This window comes from Triplophysa rosa, linkage group LG2 (assembly GCF_024868665.1).
Source record: "Triplophysa rosa linkage group LG2, Trosa_1v2, whole genome shotgun sequence".
In the NCBI taxonomy this organism is placed as follows: domain Eukaryota; kingdom Metazoa; phylum Chordata; class Actinopteri; order Cypriniformes; family Nemacheilidae; genus Triplophysa; species Triplophysa rosa.
The window spans coordinates 20985667-21008696 of NC_079891.1; the positions used below are offsets into that span (position 1 = coordinate 20985667).

Sequence of the window (23030 nt, forward strand, 5' to 3'; positions counted from 1 at the left end):
TTCTGGTTCCCAGAAAGTTTTTTTAAGGTTTGTTTTTGGTTATCTTTACGGAAATAAAACGTTAGTTTCATGGTTTCTATAACGTTAGGGTAACGTTCCCCTAACGTTAGTTTTTGGTTCCCAGAACGTTATGGGAACCAGAAACTAACGTTCTATTAACGTAAAGAAAACTTTCCTGGAGAACCAAAAACGAACCTTAGAAAATAACGTTCTGGTAACCAAAAACTAACGTTAGGGGAACGTTCTGGGAACCAAAAATTGTTAGCTGGGTATATACAATAAATAAAGCCATTATTAAAACAATGCAATGTTAACATCTTGTTTTCTAAATTTTGCTTTGTCACACCATATAACACATGCTCGATTAATCCGCCAACTACCCTTATATTTCTTAAAATAAAGGTAATGCCCAAATACAACATGTGCTCCGAAAAGTAATCGAACCGTCTACAGAAAAAAAATGTTCTGTACAATAAAACACGGCAACAACTTTAAGCTTCAGTAAGTTGATACAGTCATGCACAAATTCAATATTTAACAAATAACGTCATATACGATCGCTATTCAATACAAAATTCAAAAGGCATTGCACAAAACTCACAGTTTTCTCCGCCATGCTTGTCGTCAATAACTCCGCCATCACTTCCGTTCTGTAGCCATGGTTCAGAAACTGCGGTTCAGAAAATGTTGCTGCGGTTCCGCAGCTGGACATGTCTCGCACGTTTAATATGTCATTAAAGCACAAGTTGTTCAGTTCGGTTCCATGCACACTGCGTAAATGTGGTGCAGACACATTAGTGAACCGTGCGTCTACAAAACGAGATTAAACACTTACCATATAAAGCATTATGATCCGATGTCGTTTTGACTTTTACTATACAGTTCAAACTTCTTATTAGTTACCAATGCAACAAGGGTACGAGCATTATTTAAACAAATATTATTTATCTTACCTCTACATTCTTGCACATAGGGATTTTTATAAAATGCTAGTTTGCACAGCGTGCATAATCCTGTCTTGAAGCTGAAATGGTTGCTATATGGCCAGGGGTTTACTTCATTGTCTTCAGCAGTTAGAGTTCGATAGGGTTTCACCTTAGGACAGGTGCACTATACCGATTGTCTAACTTCTCCGTCTCCGTCGCTCTTCTGGTATCGGCGCAAACTCAAACTCGCGCCCATTATTCACTGGAGTAATTTCCGGTCGCGTTTTATTCCTTGCAATGTTTTCATTATTTTTTTACTCAGTAACGGGTGTGATTTTAAATATAACGAAGTACAATACATCACACAAAAAAAAGTACAAATAAAATTACAGATTTTAAAAGCTACTTAAAAAAGTACAAGTACACAAAAAACCTACTCAATACAGTAACGCGAGTAAATGTAATTCGTTACTTTCCACCTCTGATATAGCGTAACTGAAAACTGTATTTAAATGTTTGGTGTTTTCCCTTAAAGGATGGTAGTCAATGGTGGCCAAGAACTGTTTGGTTACAAGCATTCTTCCAAATATCTTTCTCTGTGTTCATCAGAACAAAGACATTTATACAGATTTTGAACAACTCGAGGGTGAGTAAATGATGACAGATTTTTTTGGGGGGTGAACTATCACTTTAAGTAGTAAATATGACATATACTTGTGTTTTACCTACACCGTAAAAATTTTCAAGTTGTTTCAACTAATTATTATTTACTAACTAGTTGCACAAAATTTTTTCGTTCACTCAATTTCTGTCTCCAAAGTGTTACTTGAATTGTTATTTTTTAATTGGCCCAAACTTGACTCAAACATATGTTTGCTCAGTAGTTCATTCAACTAAAATGTTTTAATCAGTTTCTTTTTACTACATTTTAAAGAAATAATCTCTCCAGGGGTCTTACCAAGATGGCGACCAACTGAAGTGACTTAATAAAAGAGAACCTGGATGGCATATCATGCAGACATAGACACACATGTTTGTTTTTATATACTGCAGGGACTTTGCATAATGGTGTCTTACAAACTCTATATTCTATCCTTTAACTTCATGCCACCTCTAAACCTTACCCTCATATAAACATTTTAGTATGTTTAATGATGCATTTTACATTGTGGGGACATAGGTGGTTAAGACTTGCAATCCATGCATGCGCACACACCCTTACCTGTTTCAGGATGGCAGGTCCCATGTTGATTGCAGTTGCAGGGTACACACGAGGAGAAGGGTCCACCATTAGGGGTCTCCCTAGTGAATCCAGGAGCACAGAGCTCACAGAACTGTCCTGTGAATCCTGTGGGACATGAACACATTTCCACCCATGGAGCAGGTGGACCATGTCCTACCACATCATTCACCTGGACTGCAGATTCAAGGGTTACCATGAAGAGTTGAGAGGTGTCTGTAAATGAAAAAAACAAAAAACACAGAGTTTAACTTCTTATTTTACGGACAAGCAAATCCATTGCTTGAGAACCCACAACACCATTCACTTTTATTGTATAGAAGTTATACAAATAAATGGTGACATTTTGCCTGTTTTGTTTCACTGAAGGAAATTCATACGTATAAAAACAACATAAGCTTGACCAAATGATGACAGAATTTTCATTTTTAGATGAGCTATCCCTTTAAGCTGTAGTTACAGTCACTTTATACTTAACATGAAAATGCATTTAGTCATAAGTATCCAAGCAAGCTCAATTTTCAGCTCGTAATTACAAAGTATAATGCATCACCGTATGTGAAGACTTTTTCATGCGCCCACTTCAGTTAAGCCCTTCAAAATATTCATTCTGAGGTGAATCAATTTTGGCCTAACTCAATCAGATGAACATCCTTTCACAGCATGAAGAGAGACAGACAAATGCAAGTAGAGTAATTGAAACATTAGTCTCATTCATCAGGATAAGATAACAGCATGCTAGTTGGTGCCAATCACAATCTTACTAAATGATGGCCTCTTTACACAGCAAAGGCGGCACAGAATCTAAAGCGGCATAAAACCACGAAAATGTGTATTTACACATAGCGTTAATGCGGCTCTAAAGTGGCATAAATGCATTTACACAGGAAATAAAATTATGCAAAATAATGCTCAACATAACCACAAAAGCACAGTTCTAACAATATGCTCATGAAATAATGTCTTAAATTAAACGATATATACTCCAAAGAAATACTGACAAAAAATAATAACAATGCATACTTTAGGATAAAAGCAATATTAGGCTCACAAACACTCCATAGAAATTTGTTATTATCAGGCACCGTACCACAAATTGAAAGAAGCTAAAAGTCATTTCAAAGAGCCAGAAAATCACTGTTGACCAGGTAAATGAACAGTTCCGGTGTTACAGCAAATGTTACCAGATCGTTGTCATGTATGAAATATTGTCCTCAATGAGATGCGTTAGGAAATATAACAACAAATCCTGCATTTCAATCCGATGAGACCCAAATAATTTTCAACAAACCATCATTATTGTGATCAGTATTTGCTTTGGTTGGGTTCTTGATTCTTGTGTTTTTAGACATTTTTACTGGAAAACAAGAAAAAAAGACTAAGTAAGAAAGTCATTTTTTTTGCAGTGCAGTATCTTAGCGCTGTGAACCAGAACACTCAAATCAGTCATCAACTTCATTTCGTATTATTTATCATCTTTTTTTACAGCTTGATACAAACTGTACCCTACTCCAAGAGGAAAGAGAATTAACTTAATAAAAGTCAAGAGTCCAACTAAAGCAAACATAAATGCTTCATCAGTGGTTCTGTTTGGAAGGAGAAAAAAGTCATCAAGGACCAAGTCCGAGTGCAGATAACAGTGAGTCCGAGACTACAGAAAAACGTCTGTACTCAAGTAGGCTACTACAGCACTGCTGATTGCATATATCTGTCATATTACCTGCGGTACTCAACTTGTGCACTTGCGCCTACGGCCAAATCACAGTGATGATATTCACTATAGCATCTCCTGATCATGAGATACTGCTTAAGTGTCTCGACCGGGTTTTCTCAGCTCTGGTATTATTATTAACTATATTTGCCATATTGTTATCACCATAAGCTACTTGTCATGCCGAATTCACTTTGGGAAAAGTAAACACGGTGTCCCATCCACTTGTAATTGCCCTCACGGTGCATGGCGGCTAGCCTGCCTGCTAACACTCACCTTTGCTTACATACAGACAGACATCTGGACCACTGGGTGCAAGCAGATTGAATCTTTGATCACCGTATGAATAAATGAAGAAGGAATGAATTAATCAATAAGGGATGAGTGGAGGAGAGGCGGAACATGGCGAAGGTGAGTGGGTCTTTGTTTCTCAGGGATCCATGCTGCTTCATAAATAGTTAGAGTGAGACCGTACACAGACCCAGTGTCTCTCTCTTTCTCTCGCTCTGTATACAGTCTCAGGGTCCTACGCTTTTCAACCTCTGAAGTTTCATACCACGGTCATCTTCAGTCAGGCTGATTTGTATGCGTGTTGTTGTAGTATCTGCAGTGTGAGTTTATCTAAAGACAAATTGATTACCATGGGCATATTGTGGGAGAAAGAAAGAGGAGTTCAGGGATATACACACATTTCAGTGTTGCAGTTTCTTAAAATCAATAACAGGAACTGTGGCAGATGAATAATAATGGAATTTGGTGAGATTTAATTTACTTCCTTTGATAAAGAGAAAACAGAGAGAGAGAGAGAGAGAGAGAGAATGCTGATGAGCTAAATGGTGCGTATGTTTGCGTACAGGTTGGCACGTATGTACTAAGGGTATTTATTTACCTTTAAAGAGTAAAATAGAGAATTAATTACAGCGTTTAAAAATATATATTAAATTTCTAAGTACATTCAACACTGAACAGTCTAAACAGCCAAATGCAAATACTATCCAATCACAAGCCAGCAGAGAATTTAAGGGGCGTGGTCAGGCCTACTGGCTCTCAGTAGCACACATTCTAACATGTTTGAGTCGCTCCATTTTTAACACATAGTCTGTATTGATTGCATTTTATTATGGCATGAATTATCTACATGCTTGATTAAAAAAAACACGCATATAAACAATAACTCACAATTTTGGCCCCCTGCATTGCTGATATGTAAAGCAGTCAGATTGTAGAGCATTTGGAGAAACTCATACTGGGATACAGATGGCTGGACATCCCTCTCTGTCAACCTGGGAAGAGTGAGATAACAGTTAAAACCAGGCTTTTCAGAGTAATTCCAGTGTTTTACAAAGCTTTATGATATTGTGGTCCCTAGACACAGTATTTACTTATATCTAAATACATGATGATACTGTTTATATTTAGCACCATTTCTCACCTTGTGCGTTTTAGTGATACCTGTTTTCCTGTGATATCTTTAAAGTTAATACTATCCCACTGTCTCTGTTTCTGTTAAAGGGGTCATATGGCACGAACGAATATTCAAGTGTGTGCAGCGCATTGCACAGATGATTGCTTCATGAACCTGGGAGAGATCAAGACCGGCTATGCACGTAAGATTTTATTAAAAAGTGGGGCAATTCCAACCATTACAACTTCGCAAGGACATTATGGCTCTTCAGACTCACAGCCTGTAAGTATATTTTCATTGTAAAATACTTTGTTACGGACTAACGCGAGTTGAGTTTGTGTTTGTAGCGCATGTTGATTCTTTGTGTGATCTGCAAATGCAGACACGCTCGCAACATGAAAAAAGACAACATAAGTCCTAATAATCAGTAATTATGTTCCAACTAGGGGCAACAAATGTTGTGTTTATAATGGGGTTTATTGTCTTTGTTGAGTCGCGACGAGACATGGCGTAACACTGGTTGATCACTAACGGCAAATCTTTATAACGATGTATATAAAAGGTAAAACAGCTTGCTATAGTTTTAACCATTTAACATATATATTTTAAAATCTTACCAATCCTTTACATCCTGCTCAAGTTGCGCTGGCAAAGTTGATGTAATGGCTTGATCATCTGCATTTTCCGGATCAGATTTGGGCTCGAATTGATAAGGAAAGTACCGATGACATTTTATCACCGGTCAGTACAATTGCTTGGGAACATGATGTTCCGGATATGGCAAGAGGCGTTACATTTCCGTCACACACTTGCAGTATTCGACCAATCACTACGTACGCACTGCTTAACTGGCCAATCATAGCACACCTCGCTTTTCAGAGCGATGAGATTTGTAAAAAATCTGCGCGTTTCAGAGAGGCGGGCAAAGAGGAGATACAAACATGCACGGTATGTGGAAAATACTTAAATCGTGTATACACATTGCATTACATAAAAAACAAATATTCGTTTTAGCCCTGTCATTTGACCCCTTTAAAATGTGATGAATAAATTTGATATCACAACACAGTATATGAATTTATATACTGTGAAAACTTATTTTCAGTCATTTTCATTTTTTTTCTCATTGTTAAGTCATTAAAGTCCCAGTGAAATTATTATATTATTTACTTTTATATGAATTTTTTTCATGAAATACTGCAGCGTTTATTTTAAATAGCTTATCAATTCTCTTTTTAAGATTCATGTGCCCTCATAATCTTTAGTTAAAATCTGAACATGCACTAGTCTAGTGACTATCCATCTTAATAATCTTAATGACTTATGTTAGACGGCTCGGAGCATCTGTTAACTCCTCCACTTCAACTGTCAGTCTGCTCCTAGTTCCATTTAAAAATGCAATAACTGTTTTTATACATCCAATCAAATCGCTGTGAAAAAACGCAAGCCACGACCACTATTTTTTCTCATTCTAAATTTCATTTTACTCGGAAATGCGTCAAAATACGGAAGCATAATGGTCGCAACTTCCAGTTCACTGGGACTTTAAGAATGAGCTAGAAATCTTTGTTTTTAGTAGTTTCACAGCATGGGCCGGTATGAGATTTTGACGGTGTGATAACCTTCGGCAAAAGTGTCACGGTTTCACTGTATTGCAATTACAACACTAAAATGTGTTCTTTTCAAATGTCTGCCTATACAAACAACTTTTCAACTGGACACAAATACAATTTATTTCTAACCAACATTCATAGAACATATATGTCAGGTAAAAATAAAGCCTTAAAATTGTACTCTTTCAAAAAATATATTTTTGTTATAGCCTATATATTAGGCATAAACATCAAACATGACTTAATCATTTATTTTTGTGTAAACTGCAGCTCATACCTAAAATTTTAGTGGTTTTGAAACCTTGACTCTTTCAAACCTCGGTATACCTTGAAACCGGTATTCGGCCCATGCCTAGTCTCACTCCAAGAATAAGTGAAAGTGACCTATTAGTCAGATATGGTGACCCATACCCGAAATGTGACCTCTGCATTTAACCCATCCAGAGAGTAGTGAACACACGCACAACAAGTCGTGAACACACGTACACCCGGAGCAGTGGGCAGCTATCACTGCAGCGACCGGGGAAATAATTTCGATGACGCTTGTATTTACGTGTCCACATCTATGATTTTCTTTACTTAAATCTAAATTCTGGGATAAAACTGGTGATACTTTACCAAAAACCGATGCATGATGGCAGCAACATAAAAATCAGTATTCTAAACACCTGCTTATTCCTTTTGACAATTAATCAATTCATCAATCTTTTGTAAACAGCAGGAGATTGCATTTTATTTTTGCATAATAACACGCTTTCATTCTTCTTAAAACTCTTTGGGAACCCAACACCAGCATCCACTTGTAAAATTAGCATAAGGGCTCTAAGAGAGCCATAAAAATATAACATGGCAGCACATACTTTTCTGGGAAGATTGTTTACTTACTCAAATATAAACTGAAAAGAATTGTTAAAACTCCACAAAACAGCATAATTATAGACAAATCAAGCAAGCGCTTGTTATTCTTTTCATCCTTTTGTAAATTAAGTTGCTCTCACAACCTCACACTCTTTATTTAAATGTTTCTCAGTATTGACAGGTCCACACTGAATATTGTATGCAGAGCTCCACAAAAAGCGCTACACATTTCTGCTCGATTGGAGTGCCTACCATTCAAAATGTGACACACACGCACACAAAAACGTGTTTGTTTGCTAAATATTTTGCCATATTAATTGGGCAATTCCAACATTATGGACGTGACATAAAAATGCTCAGAGAATGAATTTGTTACAAATATATTGAACCATCTGTTTATATTTTACTGAACCCTTGTTGATAGAGTCTAAACATACAAAATTTGTTCATAGACTGACATTTTTTTATTTTAAAAAAGGGAAATAAACATGCGTTATGGATGTGACAAAAAAAGGACGCGTTTTCTGACGACAAACTTTGTAGGATTTCTGTGAAATAAAATGCACAATCCTAAAGCAATAATACCCAATTAATGGAGAAGGGATGCCTCTTTATAGAACATGAAATAGTTATTTTATTTTATTTTATTTTATTTTTCATGTGTCCATTTATGAGGAATATGTAGCGTTATGGATGTGACAATCCTGAAAATGGCACTTACCTGCACTGTAAAAAATGTCAGTAGATTTAACAGTAAAATACCGTATAAATGCTACAGTATAAAACCGTATTTCATAAAACATGCGAAACCCGTAGAATTTACAGTGGAAATCTGTAATTAGTTTTACGGAGTAAGACCGTACATTTAACAGGTAAAAACATATGAAAATACGGTTTATTGGAGTAAAACATTACAGTACACTGTATTATTTGCCGTAAAAAAAGAACGTCTTAAAAATATTCTTATTACAAATAGGCTACATAAACATATCTGACTCCCCTGTGCAGTGTGCACTTAAACCAGTTTTAATATGTGTTATAAAATCATCTTTTTCTGTGTAAAGTTGTAATATAATGACTTCTATACATTGTTTAGCTTAAATTGTCTGCCTAAACCCCCCAAAAAATTTCACCTTGACATTTGTCACTTTTGATAATTTAAATATTGTTTTTATGTAATTAGCAGTGCTTTTACATTTTTAGATTGTGTGAAACAAATTTTTTGTCTCTGAACTCAAGAATGTATTTTATGGTAAAGCAATCAACTCAACAAGCATTTAAAACATAACCGTTAAGCATCATCCAATCAAGATATACGTTGCGCCTTGGCTTCGTGAACAAAGGATGTGATTGGTTGAATACTCATTGGCGCGGAGCACACAGTAACGTAAAGTTTGCGTTCCCGCGTTTCAACAGTGACGATTCTGATGAAGCACTGTTGGAGCTGAACTACAAATCAGTGGAATATATATATATATATATATATATATGTATGTATGGCATTGGGCATATTGGTAAGTTGGATTTAACGGTTTTAGCAGTGTGTGATTTTAAACACGAGTAGAATGTACACTGTTTTCATGGGGCATAAACATATTTAACTAGCCAGCGCATGTAGGCAGACTTGCAAGTCCTAAAGCGTGAGAGCTCTTGATCCGTGGAAATACTCTGTAAAATATATGTTTGTTAAGTACTTTTGCTAAATAGAATCAAGCAGTGCATCGTTTTAAATACGAGTAAGTTAGCATGTAGGCTACACTGTTTACACGTGCCTGGCAGCGGATGTAGTAAAACTCGCAAGCTCTAGATGTCCTGCCCAGTTTGTGAAATATAATTTATGTGTTTGAAACCGTAGTAGAGTGTGTATTTATTCACGTAGTTTAAATGTTTAGCTGTCAGTTCTGTGTGATATCAGTGCAAATCCTTAGGTAGCATGTTTTACATAACAAACTTCACCTTAAACCACGGTGAGTGCTCAAGTGTGCATTTTTACCGTAAACAAAATAGATTCACGTGTTGCTACTCCACATGCCCTTGCTGTCACAAAACTAGAAGTTTTGAGAGTACTGAAATGGTTGCTCAGAGGATGTGAAAGGCATGATTCTTCTACCTCTCTCCTGTTTTGATGAGAAAGAGGAGCTCCTCCATTATGTAGAAGAGACAAGCCTGGCAAAGGATGTGGAGTTAGAAAACCTGCCTGTGACGCCTTGCATTATTGTGTGTGTGGTAAGTGAACGTTTTGTTAATATACAGTAGAACCCTAAAGCTTTAATGATTAAATGTTTAACTATAAAGTTGAGTTTATAAGTTTACATGCCCCTTGCAGAGTATGCAAAATGATAGGGATTAAAGTGATAGTTCACCCACAAATGAAAATTCTGTCATCATTTACTCACCCTCTTATCATTTTAAACTAGAACACAAAAGAAGATATTTAAAAAAAATGCTGGTAACCGAACAGCAGTGGCACCCATTCATTTCTATTGTATGGACACGAAACCAACACAAGTCAATGGGGGCCAGTTAACAACATTCTTCAAAATTGTGTTCTGCAGAAGAAAGTCATACAGGGTAAATGCTGAGACAATTTTAATTTTTGGTGAACTATCAATTTAAGAAATAAGATACAAATCATACAAATTGCAATTTTTAATTAGTTCTGCACAGAACAAACTGTTCCACATAATATATGTTTTTACATATATTCCACAACACAGATTAATAACTCGGTTTACACAAATCTAAACTTTAGAACTGGTTTATTTCTATTATTTCTAAAATCTATTTTGTGAAATGGTTATTTCAGGGCAGTACTAAATAAACTGCAATTTGTATAATATTCTTGCCATACTGTATATGTAAATACACAATAATCTTACGTTCATAAATTTATGTATATTGCATTGAAATGTATCTACAGGACCCTCCTGCTATGCTGCTGTCCGATTCATGCTAGCTGTGGACCGCAAGATTGTGAATGATGACATCACTTCTTTCATCTCTGCTGTTTGCCTAATGTTCTGCAGTTATTACTGCTCCAAAATTAACTACCCTACTGAACTGGCGTCAGTGCTTGAATTCCTGCAAAGGTATGTAAAGAGACTTAGGAGGGGAGATTCATTACGGTGTAGCTTCATTTACAGACTTATAAATGTTTTTTTTTTCTTTTCAAGGTGTTTTTTTCATCCTCAATCCGGAGAAAGGGAATAAAGGAGGTGGAAAAGAAAAACAAAAAGCTACTCCCAGTCTTCACCCTAATCGCTGACCTTTCTGATCATGAATGGCGAGAGACTTTGTAAAGGTGGTCTGCAGACTGTTTCCAAGTTTATACTCGGGGTGAGAGACTTTGTAAAGGTGGCCTACAGACTGTTTCCAAGTTTTAATCTCTTAAAGGGTTATTTCAGGCTTGAATCAAATTTTCCCCATGTTTTACTTACCCTCAAGGCATCCTAAGTGAATGTAACTTTTTTCTTGAGGAATAATGGAGTCAGAGTAATAATACCACGTATCCTTTTACTTCCAAGCAGTAGAATGGGAGTGAATGGGGGGCAATTTTTTAAATCTCCAAAAAGTGCATCCATTGATCAAAGAGCGGCTCGACACGGCTCCGTGGTCTTAACAAAGGTCTTCTGAAGCGAATCCATGCGTTTGTTTAAGAGAAATATACATATTGACAACGCTATAAAGGATAATGTCCAACATCCGCTGCAGGCGAGCGAGAGGCTTGTTTCTCCGGCAAATGACGCAGAGTCTTCACCCTAAGTAAGTTCCTGTGACGAACAGCATTTTTCGCCAATATAAACACCGCCTCTTCTGGGCGGGAGCTTTCGTCGCCATCATTTAACGGAAAAACAAGCCTCTCTTTCGCCTGCAGCGGCTGTTAGACATTATCCTTAATAGCGTTGTCAATATGCATATTTCTCTTAAACAAACGCATTGATTCGCTTCAGAAGACCTTTGTTAAGACCACGGAGCCGTGTCGAGCCGTTCTTCTTTCATCGATGGATGCACTTTTTGGAGCTTCAAAAAATCCCCCCCATTCACTCACATTCTGCCGCTTGGAAGTCAAAGAATACGTGGTATTATTACTTTGATTGCATTATTCTTCAAGAAGAAAGTCACATTCACTTAGGATGCCGTGAGGGTAAGTAAAACATGGGGAAATTTTGATTTTAAGCATGAAGTATCACTTTAAAGGGATAGTTCTCCCCAAAGTGAAAATTCTGTCATTTCCTCACTCTCAGGTTCTTCCAAACCTGTATACATTTTTTGTTCGGTTAAACAAAAAGGAAGCTATTTATAAGAATGTCAGTAACCAAACAGATCTTATCCCTCATTTACTGCCATAGTAGGGAAAAAAAATACTATGGGAGTCAATGGGGGATGAGATCTGTTTGGTAAATGACATTCTTACAAATATATTCCTTTGTGTTTAGCAGAACAAAGAAATATATACAGTACAGGTTTGACATGACAAGAGAGTGAGTAAATGATGACAGAATTTTCATTTTTGGGTGAAGCATCACTTTAAATGTAGACTGGACTGAACGATTTTAATTAAACCACTGTATACCAGTTGAAACACGAGAACAGAAAAATGCACTAATATTTTGTCTTAAATGCCTGCCAGTCTTTATTAAAGATACTTGGGACCTCACTGATGTCTTTGTCTTTTATAGATTTTGATGGGTTTTGATGATTTGATTTAGGTTTGCAAATGTAAGATATTTATCAATTAGTTTAACAGTAATTTTAATAGTTTCTTAAAGGTTAAATCTGAATGTTTAGCAAATAATTATAGAGTTTAACTGTAATTATTACAACATAAACCTTTAAATTAGACAGTGCTGAACTGTAAAAAAGATGGTTATGAACCGTAATTAATACAATGTAAATCCTGGAATTTGACAGGTATAAACTGTTTTTATAACAGCATAAACAAGTAAATTAGACAGTTATGAACCGTAAAAAAGAAAATTATTAACTGTAAAATATACGGTACAGTGGGTGCAATCCCGTAAAACCAATAACGTTGCAACCGTACTTTTGACGGTAAAGTTCTGGCAACCACAGCTGCCGGTTTTTTACCGTAAAATTTACGGAATATTTTTTACAGTGTGACTATGAAAAATCATGCACTAAAAATAAAACAAATGCTTTAAAAATTTGAAGAAAGATCTCACATGGGTATTTGAACCACCAAATGTGAATATCGGTGCTGTTACCAAAGTAAAAAACAGTTGGTAAAAACTTTTTTTAATGGTAAGGTTGACATTTTCACGGATTTGCCCAAAATGTTGTGCGTTTAGCAACCAATTAGTGGCTAGAGTTCTGTTTTTTAAGTATTTTTATTCAATCAAAGTGCATTCCTCATGGTTTCCTTTGAACATATAGCATCAGGAAAAGCTGACTTACCAAATCAGAATGATCTGAAGAACTGATCATTGTGTCCTACAACAAAGTATTTATTATATATGACTAAAGTATTTATTTTTGCAATATACCGACAAAAAAAACATTTTAGTTGTCTTCAAAGGTTATTAGTCCCTAGTGAATATATAGTAAGAAATAACAAACTCACACTCACCTGAGAGTGAAGGTGCTGATGGCCGTCTTGTCCAATGAGCGACGAGGCTTCTGTGGAGAGTGTAAATCAGCAGCAACAGATATTACAGACCCTTCCAACACCACGGTCACACTTCTGGGCAGGAGCTCTTCCAGCTCAGCCGTAAATGACATGCTAAGGGTCCACCCGTAACTTAGCAACATGTTCCCCAGAAATTTATCTGTGAGATAAGATAAAACAGACCATAATTTTTCAAATTGGCACCAATTGTCATGTGTATTGCAATTTGCATTCTGTTTTGGTGTGATTAGGGAAACACAACTGTAACATCTATCAGGCGGCAACAGCTGGCCTGTGAATGGAGTTAAGAGGTTTGCTCAAGGGCAGCACGGAATTTTCTGGAACACAAACTCACAACCTGCAGATTACCAGCACATTACACCAGCCGCTGAGCTGAGACGACCCGATTACCAAAGATAAACACCAAAAGAATAAAGTGTGTGTGTGTTTGATAACAAGTGTAAAAATACAATAGGATGGCAACATTTTAAATTCACAGTATAAATAGAGATCTTTCTACTACGGATCTCTGTGATCTTGTTGAAAGTGTTTTACATCCTCATACGCAAGTAGATGTAAGAGGATGGCTGTAATTTGGGCTCATATGTCCCTGCTTCATTGAAGGGCATTAACAAGACTTCAAAGAACCCTGGCACACATATATATGCATGCATGGACTCACAAGCACAAACAGATGCATATGCTCGCTCACAGACACGTACAATTAAATGGCTTGTTTTATTAAACATCATAAAGGTTCAGTGTTACATCTCGTCTCCATTGGAACGAGTAAGTGCTATAAGGATTTAATGTCAGAATGGATTTAATGCAGCAAGCTCATTTTAAAGAGTAGCAGCAGTCAAGCCTGTCATCAGCGTGAATACATTACTACTGCAGCAGGAGTATGAACATTACAGGTAAAAAAAATCACCTGACTGTGTTATTGAATCCAATTTCTGACTTCACTGAATATAAAGGTAGCGTGCTTGTGTTGTGTTTGAACAGTATGTATATGTATAGTATTGTTTTAAAATTCAGCACCTTGATGGTCTGTGGGTAAGGGGAGATTATTTGTGTGGCTCATAAAATTGCTAGATTTTGTTCTAATATTGTAAGAACGAGAGGCCTCATAAAGTATTAACCCTGCAGAGCCTAAAGCAAAGATTTTGAAATTTCACCAAAATGGCTCAATGAAATTTTACAGGACAAAGGTTTCCTATTTTACCTTTTCAAATTTTAGGACAAAAAAATTTGGATAATTTTTGAGATTGTTTTTGATATTAACAAATTATATACAGTATAAACAATTGTAATATCAATAAATTACTGCGTTTGGGTAAAATGTAAGAAAAAATATTTTGATTATTTCTTGGAATTAACAAATTATACAGAAAGTCTAAAAAAGTTTTTTTCATATTTTAGGACAATGTTGAGATTTTAGCGGCATCTAGCGGTGAGGTTGCGAATTGCAACCAATGGCTCACTCCACCCCTCCATTTCGAAGCACTATACGGTGGCTGACACAGAACTAAAATGTTGTCACGTTTTTTACTTCTTTGCCAAAGGAGATAATGTTTTAAACAGTTTACAGTTTATCCGTTTAGGGCTACTGTTGAAACAACTTCGTAAATTCCATGCAAGGGGACCCGCAGTGTATGTAGATAGAAATAGCTCATTCTAAGATAATAAAAACATAACGCTTCATTATGTAAGGTCTTTATACACCTCTGTTATGTATATTATATTGTATTTATGTTAATAGATCCTCCTAAATATTACACACAGCACCTTTAAACATAAAGGTTAAATTTAAAGGACCCATTGGATGAAAGTCAAATTTTGAAAGTCTATCAAAGTAAAAATCAAACGCTTCCGTGTGTATCTGTGTAAGCGCTCGGTAGAGAGTGCATTGCAATGATCATTTCACGCGCTTCCGGGTAGGTTGCGCAAGCGCTCGGTAAGGAGCCATTCAAAGACATATCCGATGACCTTAGAAACACAATAGCCTATCAGAGGTCTTTCATAATTTGCTCAACAGCGCTCAAAGCGGGAAATGCAAGTATCGTCACATTTAGTACCGACTGGTACCGAAATTTGGTATCGTGACAACACTACTTAATACATTATGTGAGTTAATATGTTTAGCTGGGGTAAGCTGTCACTATTGTTTTGCTAATGAACAGTGGGGAACACTGCGGTTAGTTTCGTTTTAAACTTCTCAAATCATTCGTCCTTGGGCTAAAAAAATCTGTCACAGCAAACAGAGCATACTAGTTATGCTCTCACGTAGTGTGTGTATAACTTGTGAATGACAACGTAATTCCGCTGAGATCTGCAGGTGCGCATTCCGTCAATGTTAGGCAAGCATAGACGCACAACGTGTGCGCATTACTACCATGTGCTGTTTGCTGTGACAGATTTTTTTAGCCCAAGGACGAATGATTTGAGAAGTTTAAAACAAAACTAACCGCAGTGTTCCCCACTGTTCATTAGCAAAAGAGGAGTTCAGGAAATATAATTTAGCTAAATGATTGCAGTAATACATGTGTGTTGTGTTGACACGTTGGACGGAAGGGTGGTGGGGTTCGCTGTAACTCATTATCAGTTAAAGAGACATACACCAAAACGGGTTGCTGTGAGCATAGCTGTTTTTGACAAGGCAAAAGGGGTTGTGTTTACACAGCCATTGAGTGTTTTTAAGCAAAATATGTTACAGACATTTCATGAAGACCCTAATAAATCATACCAACTTGTTGAAAGTACTCATACGATGAGTCCTTTAAAATGTATATAATGTATGATAAAATACTTTTTGCTTTATAAGTTTGGCCGACGTTGTATGTAGGTGGTTAGTCTTTACCAGCACAGTTTTTAAAGATTCATTCAGTTGAAGTCAATTTCTCAGAGATGAGCTACACATCTCAAGACATAAAAAGTAATATCTCTGAGAAATGTGATCGAAAAGGATGAAGAGGGGAAGCTACAGGAAAGACAAGATTGAAAAAAAATGTCTAGACACTAAAATAGCCAGTGGTTACAGTAAAATTGTTTTATGGTTTTGGGACTTTTAAAACTCTTTTGTAACATCACCAATATCTGAAAATAGCCATTGACAATATTGGTGTTGAATCGAGCACTGCTTCAGGAGAAATCCTCTGGCTTTTGTGTTCAACAATGTCAATCATTCCCCTTCCTCTGCTCTTGAAACTTTGCTCCTTCTTCATCAAAAATGAAAATTCTGTCATCATTTACTCACCCTCTTGTCATTTCAAACCTTTATGACTTTGTTTCTTCTTCAAAACACAAACAAAGATATTTTGTAAAAAGTTGGTCACCGAACAGCACTGGCCCCCATTCACTTCTATTGTATGGACACAAAACCAATGCAAATAAATGGGGGCCAGTTAACAACATTCTTCAAAAGATCTACTTTTGTGTTCTGCGGAAGAAAGAAAGTCATACATGTTTGAAATGGGTGGTAAATGATGACAGAATTTTCATTTTGGGGTGAACTATCCCTTTAACAAAGACAAAAATATCAAATCATGTTCTAGCAAATGGATGACTAAATATTGTATAATTCCTCTTTCTAATTTTGACCTTGATTTGTAGGCCGGCTGAATACCGGCAAGCCCACACACAAATCAGAGTAAAATTACAGTCCTTTATGTTATATAAGATATCGGCCACTCTGTGGGGCTCAGATCTCACATTGGACCATTATCAGACACCCCCTGAGAGTTTCCTGTTCCCATCATCCTCTCACCATCGACCTGAGCCCTCAAAAACATGTACCGCACCACATGCCTCGCCTGAAACAAAGAGCCGTAAAACATTCTGAGCCCCGACAACCCAAAAGCTTGTTAGATACTTAGCAGGAGTGTGTTTTCTTCTCCACCCCCCCGTCGATCCTCACGCAGAGACAAGTACGAATCAACTTCAACAAAGGGAGGCTAAAATGTTCTATACCTGTTGAGGTCTTGCTGTTTCAAGGCTTGACAGCATGTTCAAAACACCCCTATGAGAGTTGATTCACAAACTGCGGCGCCCGTGGGGAAGTTGAGACAAACTTTAACTCCCCAAAAAAGTGAAGAAAGAGAAAATAAATCAAATATATATAGCCGGTTGCTTCTAAAACCCGAAAGTGACTCTCCAGAACCAGAGGCACTCAAGATTCTGTCTCTGGTGAAAAACTACAACTATAAATGAGAAAATATAAAAACGACTGAAGGAAAGTGAAGAGCGTTAGCAGCGATGACAAATAAAATATCCCTCTTATAGCTCCCGGCACTTGTGTTTAACTCCATCTTCCCGACCTCACATCCGATTAAATGGAGGTGTTAACCCTCTCTCAGACAAACAAATTAATTGCCGCCGCCATGACAAAGCCTGGTGACATTTAGTGAGCCTCCATCAAACTCGACAATCAATCCGGGCAACCTTTCCCTGACTCAATTAAACCAACCGAGCCTCAATTATATTTCTTTAGCATCACACAAACTATTCCTCCAAGAGGACATGAAGAAAAAGGACGCTGATAAAATGCATTCCTTCTTATTGATGCTTTCGATTTGTGCTTTAAAAGGCAGAATGAGAAGATAAACAGTATCTCCAAAATAACAGAATCCTCATTTATGTTAGCATCAAAATTACAAATGTCTAGCCTGACTAAGGTCTATAATTTCACGGTTTCACTATGAAATGTGGGTGCAAAATAAATATATGAATGGGTTTCAGCATGGACACCTGCAAATATTTTGTGTGTTTACCTGATCTGTCATCCTTGAAACTTTAGATGCAATACAGTCATGAACCTCAGATTGTTGTATGGATAAAGTCCAAGGGTCAACATGCTCATATGAAGTATTTAACTTCTGAGCTTCTCATTGTAACCACAGTGAGGTGCTGGTGTCATCCCTGCAGCGATATCAATGCGGTATTCTGTCACAGCGGATGTTATAACAAAGGTGTGGGTTCAACAACATAATTGGGTTTAGTGCTGCGGTTCTATTGATGCTTCCTAATTTTACAATCAGAAAGCAGATAAACTATGTTGATCACACTGACAGTGTAACCAAGAGGATTCCAAACATTGCAATGAGTAAAATAAAAACATTTTCCACAGCTTTTTTACAATTATATTTAGTCATTTAGTAGATGCTTTAATCCAAAGCGACTTACAAATGAGGTAAACAGTAGAAGCAATTGGAACAACAAAAGGACAACAAAAAGCACAAGGGCAGTAAAACTGGTCTCATATAGCCAACAACAGCATACAAAGCTAAACTTTTTTTTTTAGGATAGAAAGAGTAGAAAAGAGATAGAAGTCAGAACTGATCAGTCAGGTGTTGACGGAAGAGATGTGTTTTCAGCCGATTCTTAAAGATAGCTGCAGAATCTGCTGATCTTGTAGCAGCGGGAAGATCATTCCACAAATGTGGCACAGATCCAGAGAATTTACGTGAGAGTGATTTTTTTCCCTTTTTGGGGTGGCACTACAAGACGTTGTTCGTTTGCAGAGCATAGGGACCTGGCGGGTACATAAGTCTGTATTGAAGATGTGGGGGTGCCGAACCAGTGGTGGTCTTGTAGGCCAAGAGCAGAGCTTTGAATTTGATGCGAGCGATTGTGTGCATGTGCATGTAAATATATTCAAGTGCAAAAATATGTAAAAAAGAACTTAATTGCCTGTGCCTATTGACTATATTATAATTTCTTTGTCCATATAACAAGTGGTTTATGTGGAATTGAACCTCTGAAGTTTTTTCTGTACTAACGCACTGTTTCCGGGTTATTATTAAATAGATAAATGTATCTTGCAGTCCAGGGTTAAGTCGGTATTTACATTAACAAAGATTTTTAACGAATATCATATCGTCGCTGTCGGGCGGAAACCTCCTATGTCCAAATTTGGTCAATTTCATATTTTTTCACAAATCGATGTTATTGGTCAGTCCTCATGTGGGTCTGTTATTTTTACAAATTATTAACCAATCTAAAGTGTTGATAATAGCTTGAGTGCAAATCTCTTAACTCCATTGGACACTTCAACTGTCTGAGAAGTCTCGTAACTCCACCTCTTCTGCAGAAGGAAGTGCGTGAGCCACGAAGTTACCTTTGCGAGCAGATTCGGCTAATTTCTGCCTATTAGACAGCCTAGTCAGCTCATCGTTTTTTGTATTACATCACTTATAGTTCTTAAACCTTTAAAATAGAGTTTAGGAAGATGTATGTAACCACAGTCGTTAGCTTTGTTTAACTATTGAAGCCTTTTCTCTTGTCAAGAGGCTCAACGCGACCGCCGACTTTATTTGCGTGCAGATTAATTTCCGCCAATATTAGACAGCCTGTTTAACGTTTTATTTTGGTATTGCATGACTTCATAGCTCTAACGTTTAAAATAGAGTTTAGGAAGATGTATGTAACCACAATCATTAGCTTTCATTAGCTCTTAAAGCCTCTTCTCTTGTCAAAAGACTCAATGCGACCGCAGTCTTTGATGAACACTGCTGGCAGCAGCGACGTCTGTGTCCGTACCATTCTTATCAATGACAGCGTAATCTCGTATCTCCCTGCTCCCAAGTCATAAACCTTGTATCTCCGATTAAACATGGTTTTGGGGAAATGTTGTGTTAATGTTGGTACACAACAGTATATGATAGCAATATCAAGTATAATATCAACTTTAACGATACAATGTTTAATAACTAAAAAAATATGCAATTTTTTTAATTTCCTGAAAAATAATGTTTTTGGAGATACGAGGATTCCGCCCGACATTGACGATATGTAATATTTGTTAAACAATGTGAATGGCGCTCTGTGGAGACATGTCGAGATTCGCAGCAGAGCGCTGCATAGAATGCGCTGCGCTTGAGTGAGATTAGAATAAGTAATGGCGTCATAACGTGATGACATAATTCCATGATGTCAAAAAATGGCCCTGCTTTATCAAATGTAAACAGTTCAAAATAAAATGCATGTGTAACAGTATGCTGGATCTGTTTATTAGCTCTTTAAGGTAGGATTAATTTACATTTAATTTAAAGTTGAGTTTATGCATGTTTATTTTACATTTGAATATTTTATTCAATTTCTGTATGAACAGACAACAATTTCGTATACCATTAAAACAAAAAATAATCATTTGTTTTGTAAATGGTTATGGTGATAGGCTATATAACTAAGGTGCAATTGACTGTAACAAAAACCAAAAGGATTATTTATAACTTAACCCTAAAAGTAAAAATGAAAAAAAAAAAGCATCACATTATGCATCACACAGTTTAAAGTTTGAAAGTATTTTCTTATTATATCAAAGAAGTAGCCCTCTGGATGATTTTATCTCTTCAGGTAGCCCTCGCTCACAAAAAGGTTGGAGACCCCTGGTTTAAACCAATTGATTCACAAAAATAAATCAAACTAATCCTCATCTTTAACATAACACCATTTTTAAAGTGATAATTCAGAATTTTTCATAAATGAAAATTCTGTCAACACCGAATAAGTCAAAACCATTGACTTGCACTGGTTTTGTGTTCCCCGAAGAAGTGAAGGGGGACCACTGTTGTTTGGATGCCAACATTCTTTAAAATATCTTCGTTTGTGTTGTGCAGAAGAAGAAAGTCATACAGGTTTGAAATGGTAAGAGGGTGAGCAAATAATGACAGAATTTTCATTTTCACATTAATGCATTTTAGCAAATATGTTTAAATCAGAGATGCAATGCTTTCATAAAAAGTGGCTTAAAATCATAGCATTTTAACGATGTTGCTTAATCTCACACCGTCAGCATAATCATGAAAAATACATCGTAAATACTGAATCTATCACCCACCCCTAGTTAAACGGGAAATTATGATAAAACCTCAGTTTTAAGCATCAATCTTAAGCGATTTAAGAATTCAGCATAATTTCTGGAATTTGTTTCAGTTGATCACATTCGATACGTCCCACAAGTAACTCCCCGAAATATTTATTCCAGGCATATGGTAGACTGTCAGGGTGCACTGGTGAGGGAAGCGGTACCTGACCGCATCTCAGGCGACAGGGGACATTTAGATCCACACCCCGCCTTCATCCTTCTTTTATTCTAATCTTATTCTGACCTCTGTTTCTCTCCATCTGTGTTTGTGACTCCGAGACAGATTGTGACCAGCTTTAGTGGGTGTCGAGAGTTTGTGTGTGCATGCGTGTTTATGCGAGCGTGTGTGCTTGACACGTTGATTTCTCCTCAAAGCTATGATAAATGTTCCACTCTGTCCTCTCACTACGGAGCAGATGTAGCTCTGGGGAGATCACACACACACAGTCTGGCTCAGTCTGCTAGCTAAACTCTTGGCTTGGTTGCTTGGCTATGGTATCTTGTCACCACGGTTGACATGGCAGCCTCACTGGTGTCAAAAGCCCAGCACTGTGCCCAGATAGATGAGCTAGTCATGTGGAGAAACATTGAAACATTTGCAGTTTCATTCAGTAGAACAAACACACACTCATACACATACACATTTATGCAGCATCTATTAAACTCTTTCTAATACTCAACTCAAGACAGACTAAATCCGAGAAACATTCCTCCTTCACACACAAGTCTCTCTACAAAGTGCAGTGATTAAGGGTCCAAATAAAGAGCACGGCACAAATCAGACAACAGTGTTTATAGAAATGGTCGTCTAAACAGTGCTTAGGTAATGTTACAGTCATGGTGGCTGGATTGCAAGCAAACATGTGAATGTGGAGACACCGTTGAATGAGACAACGGGGGGAGTGAAGAGTGAAAATGAGATTGTTAAAAGCATCAGGGGAGCAATAGATCTCTGCGTATTTTAACAAAGCTTTCAGAACAGCACAAACAAGCCCTGCGTCGCAGCGATAAGCAAAACGGCACCAAGTGGCGCAGAGAGCCGCAGAAAGAGGCAACTATCCGGCCACTTGGCCACCAACCAACGGCAGTTAAACAAAGACGGATGTGACTAAACGTGCACGCTTACACACACAGACGTGCTCATTAGCACCTTGTTAATACACGAGAAACCCTCCTAAACGTGCAGTTTATGAATCACAGAGCAGTTTTGTGTAGATGCACATGTAATTTAAAGGGATTTAGCCAAGGGATTTTTTTCATCATTTATTTACTCTCATGTCATTTCAAACCTGTATGAAGTTTTTTCACACGAAAGATATTCTGAAGAACGTAAGCAAACAACACTGGACCCCATTGACTTCCATTGTATGGACACAAAACCACCGAGACATTTCTCAAAATGTTTTCTTTTGAGTTTCACAGAAGAAAGTCTTAAAGGTTTGGAATGACATGAAAATGAGTAGATAATGATTAAATGTACATTTCTAGGTGAACTAAACCTTTAAGGGTGTGAAGTTTTGTCAGAATTTTTGTGGGTGCTGCGTAAGTCGCGAGACACGAGGACCAGTGTTGGGTAAGTTACTCTGAAAAAGTAATGAATTACTAGTTACTAATTACATATTCAATAGTGTAATTAGATTACTATACAAACACTCTCTCCAAAACGTATTTAGTTACTTCTTACTAATTACTTTCTATATCAACCTTGATCAGTTTAGTGATTCAAGGATAGACATGAAACGGCTCTTATAATTCATTCAAATAAATAATATTAAACTACATAAAGT

At 37.0% G+C, this 23030-nt stretch overlaps 1 protein-coding gene across 2 annotated transcripts in view; it reads right to left on the reverse strand.

The window, feature by feature from the left end:
- lamc3 (laminin, gamma 3) overlaps positions 1-23030 on the reverse strand; it is a 106819-nt gene that overhangs the window by 27063 nt on the left and 56726 nt on the right. For both annotated transcript variants that reach the window (XM_057355075.1, XM_057355084.1), the window contains 3 exons: positions 13341-13539; positions 5057-5160; positions 2149-2382 (listed from right to left, as the gene is read on the reverse strand). In XM_057355075.1, coding sequence (XP_057211058.1) covers positions 2149-2382; positions 5057-5160; positions 13341-13539 — 537 coding nt within the window. The remainder of the gene's footprint in view (positions 1-2148; positions 2383-5056; positions 5161-13340; positions 13540-23030) is intronic.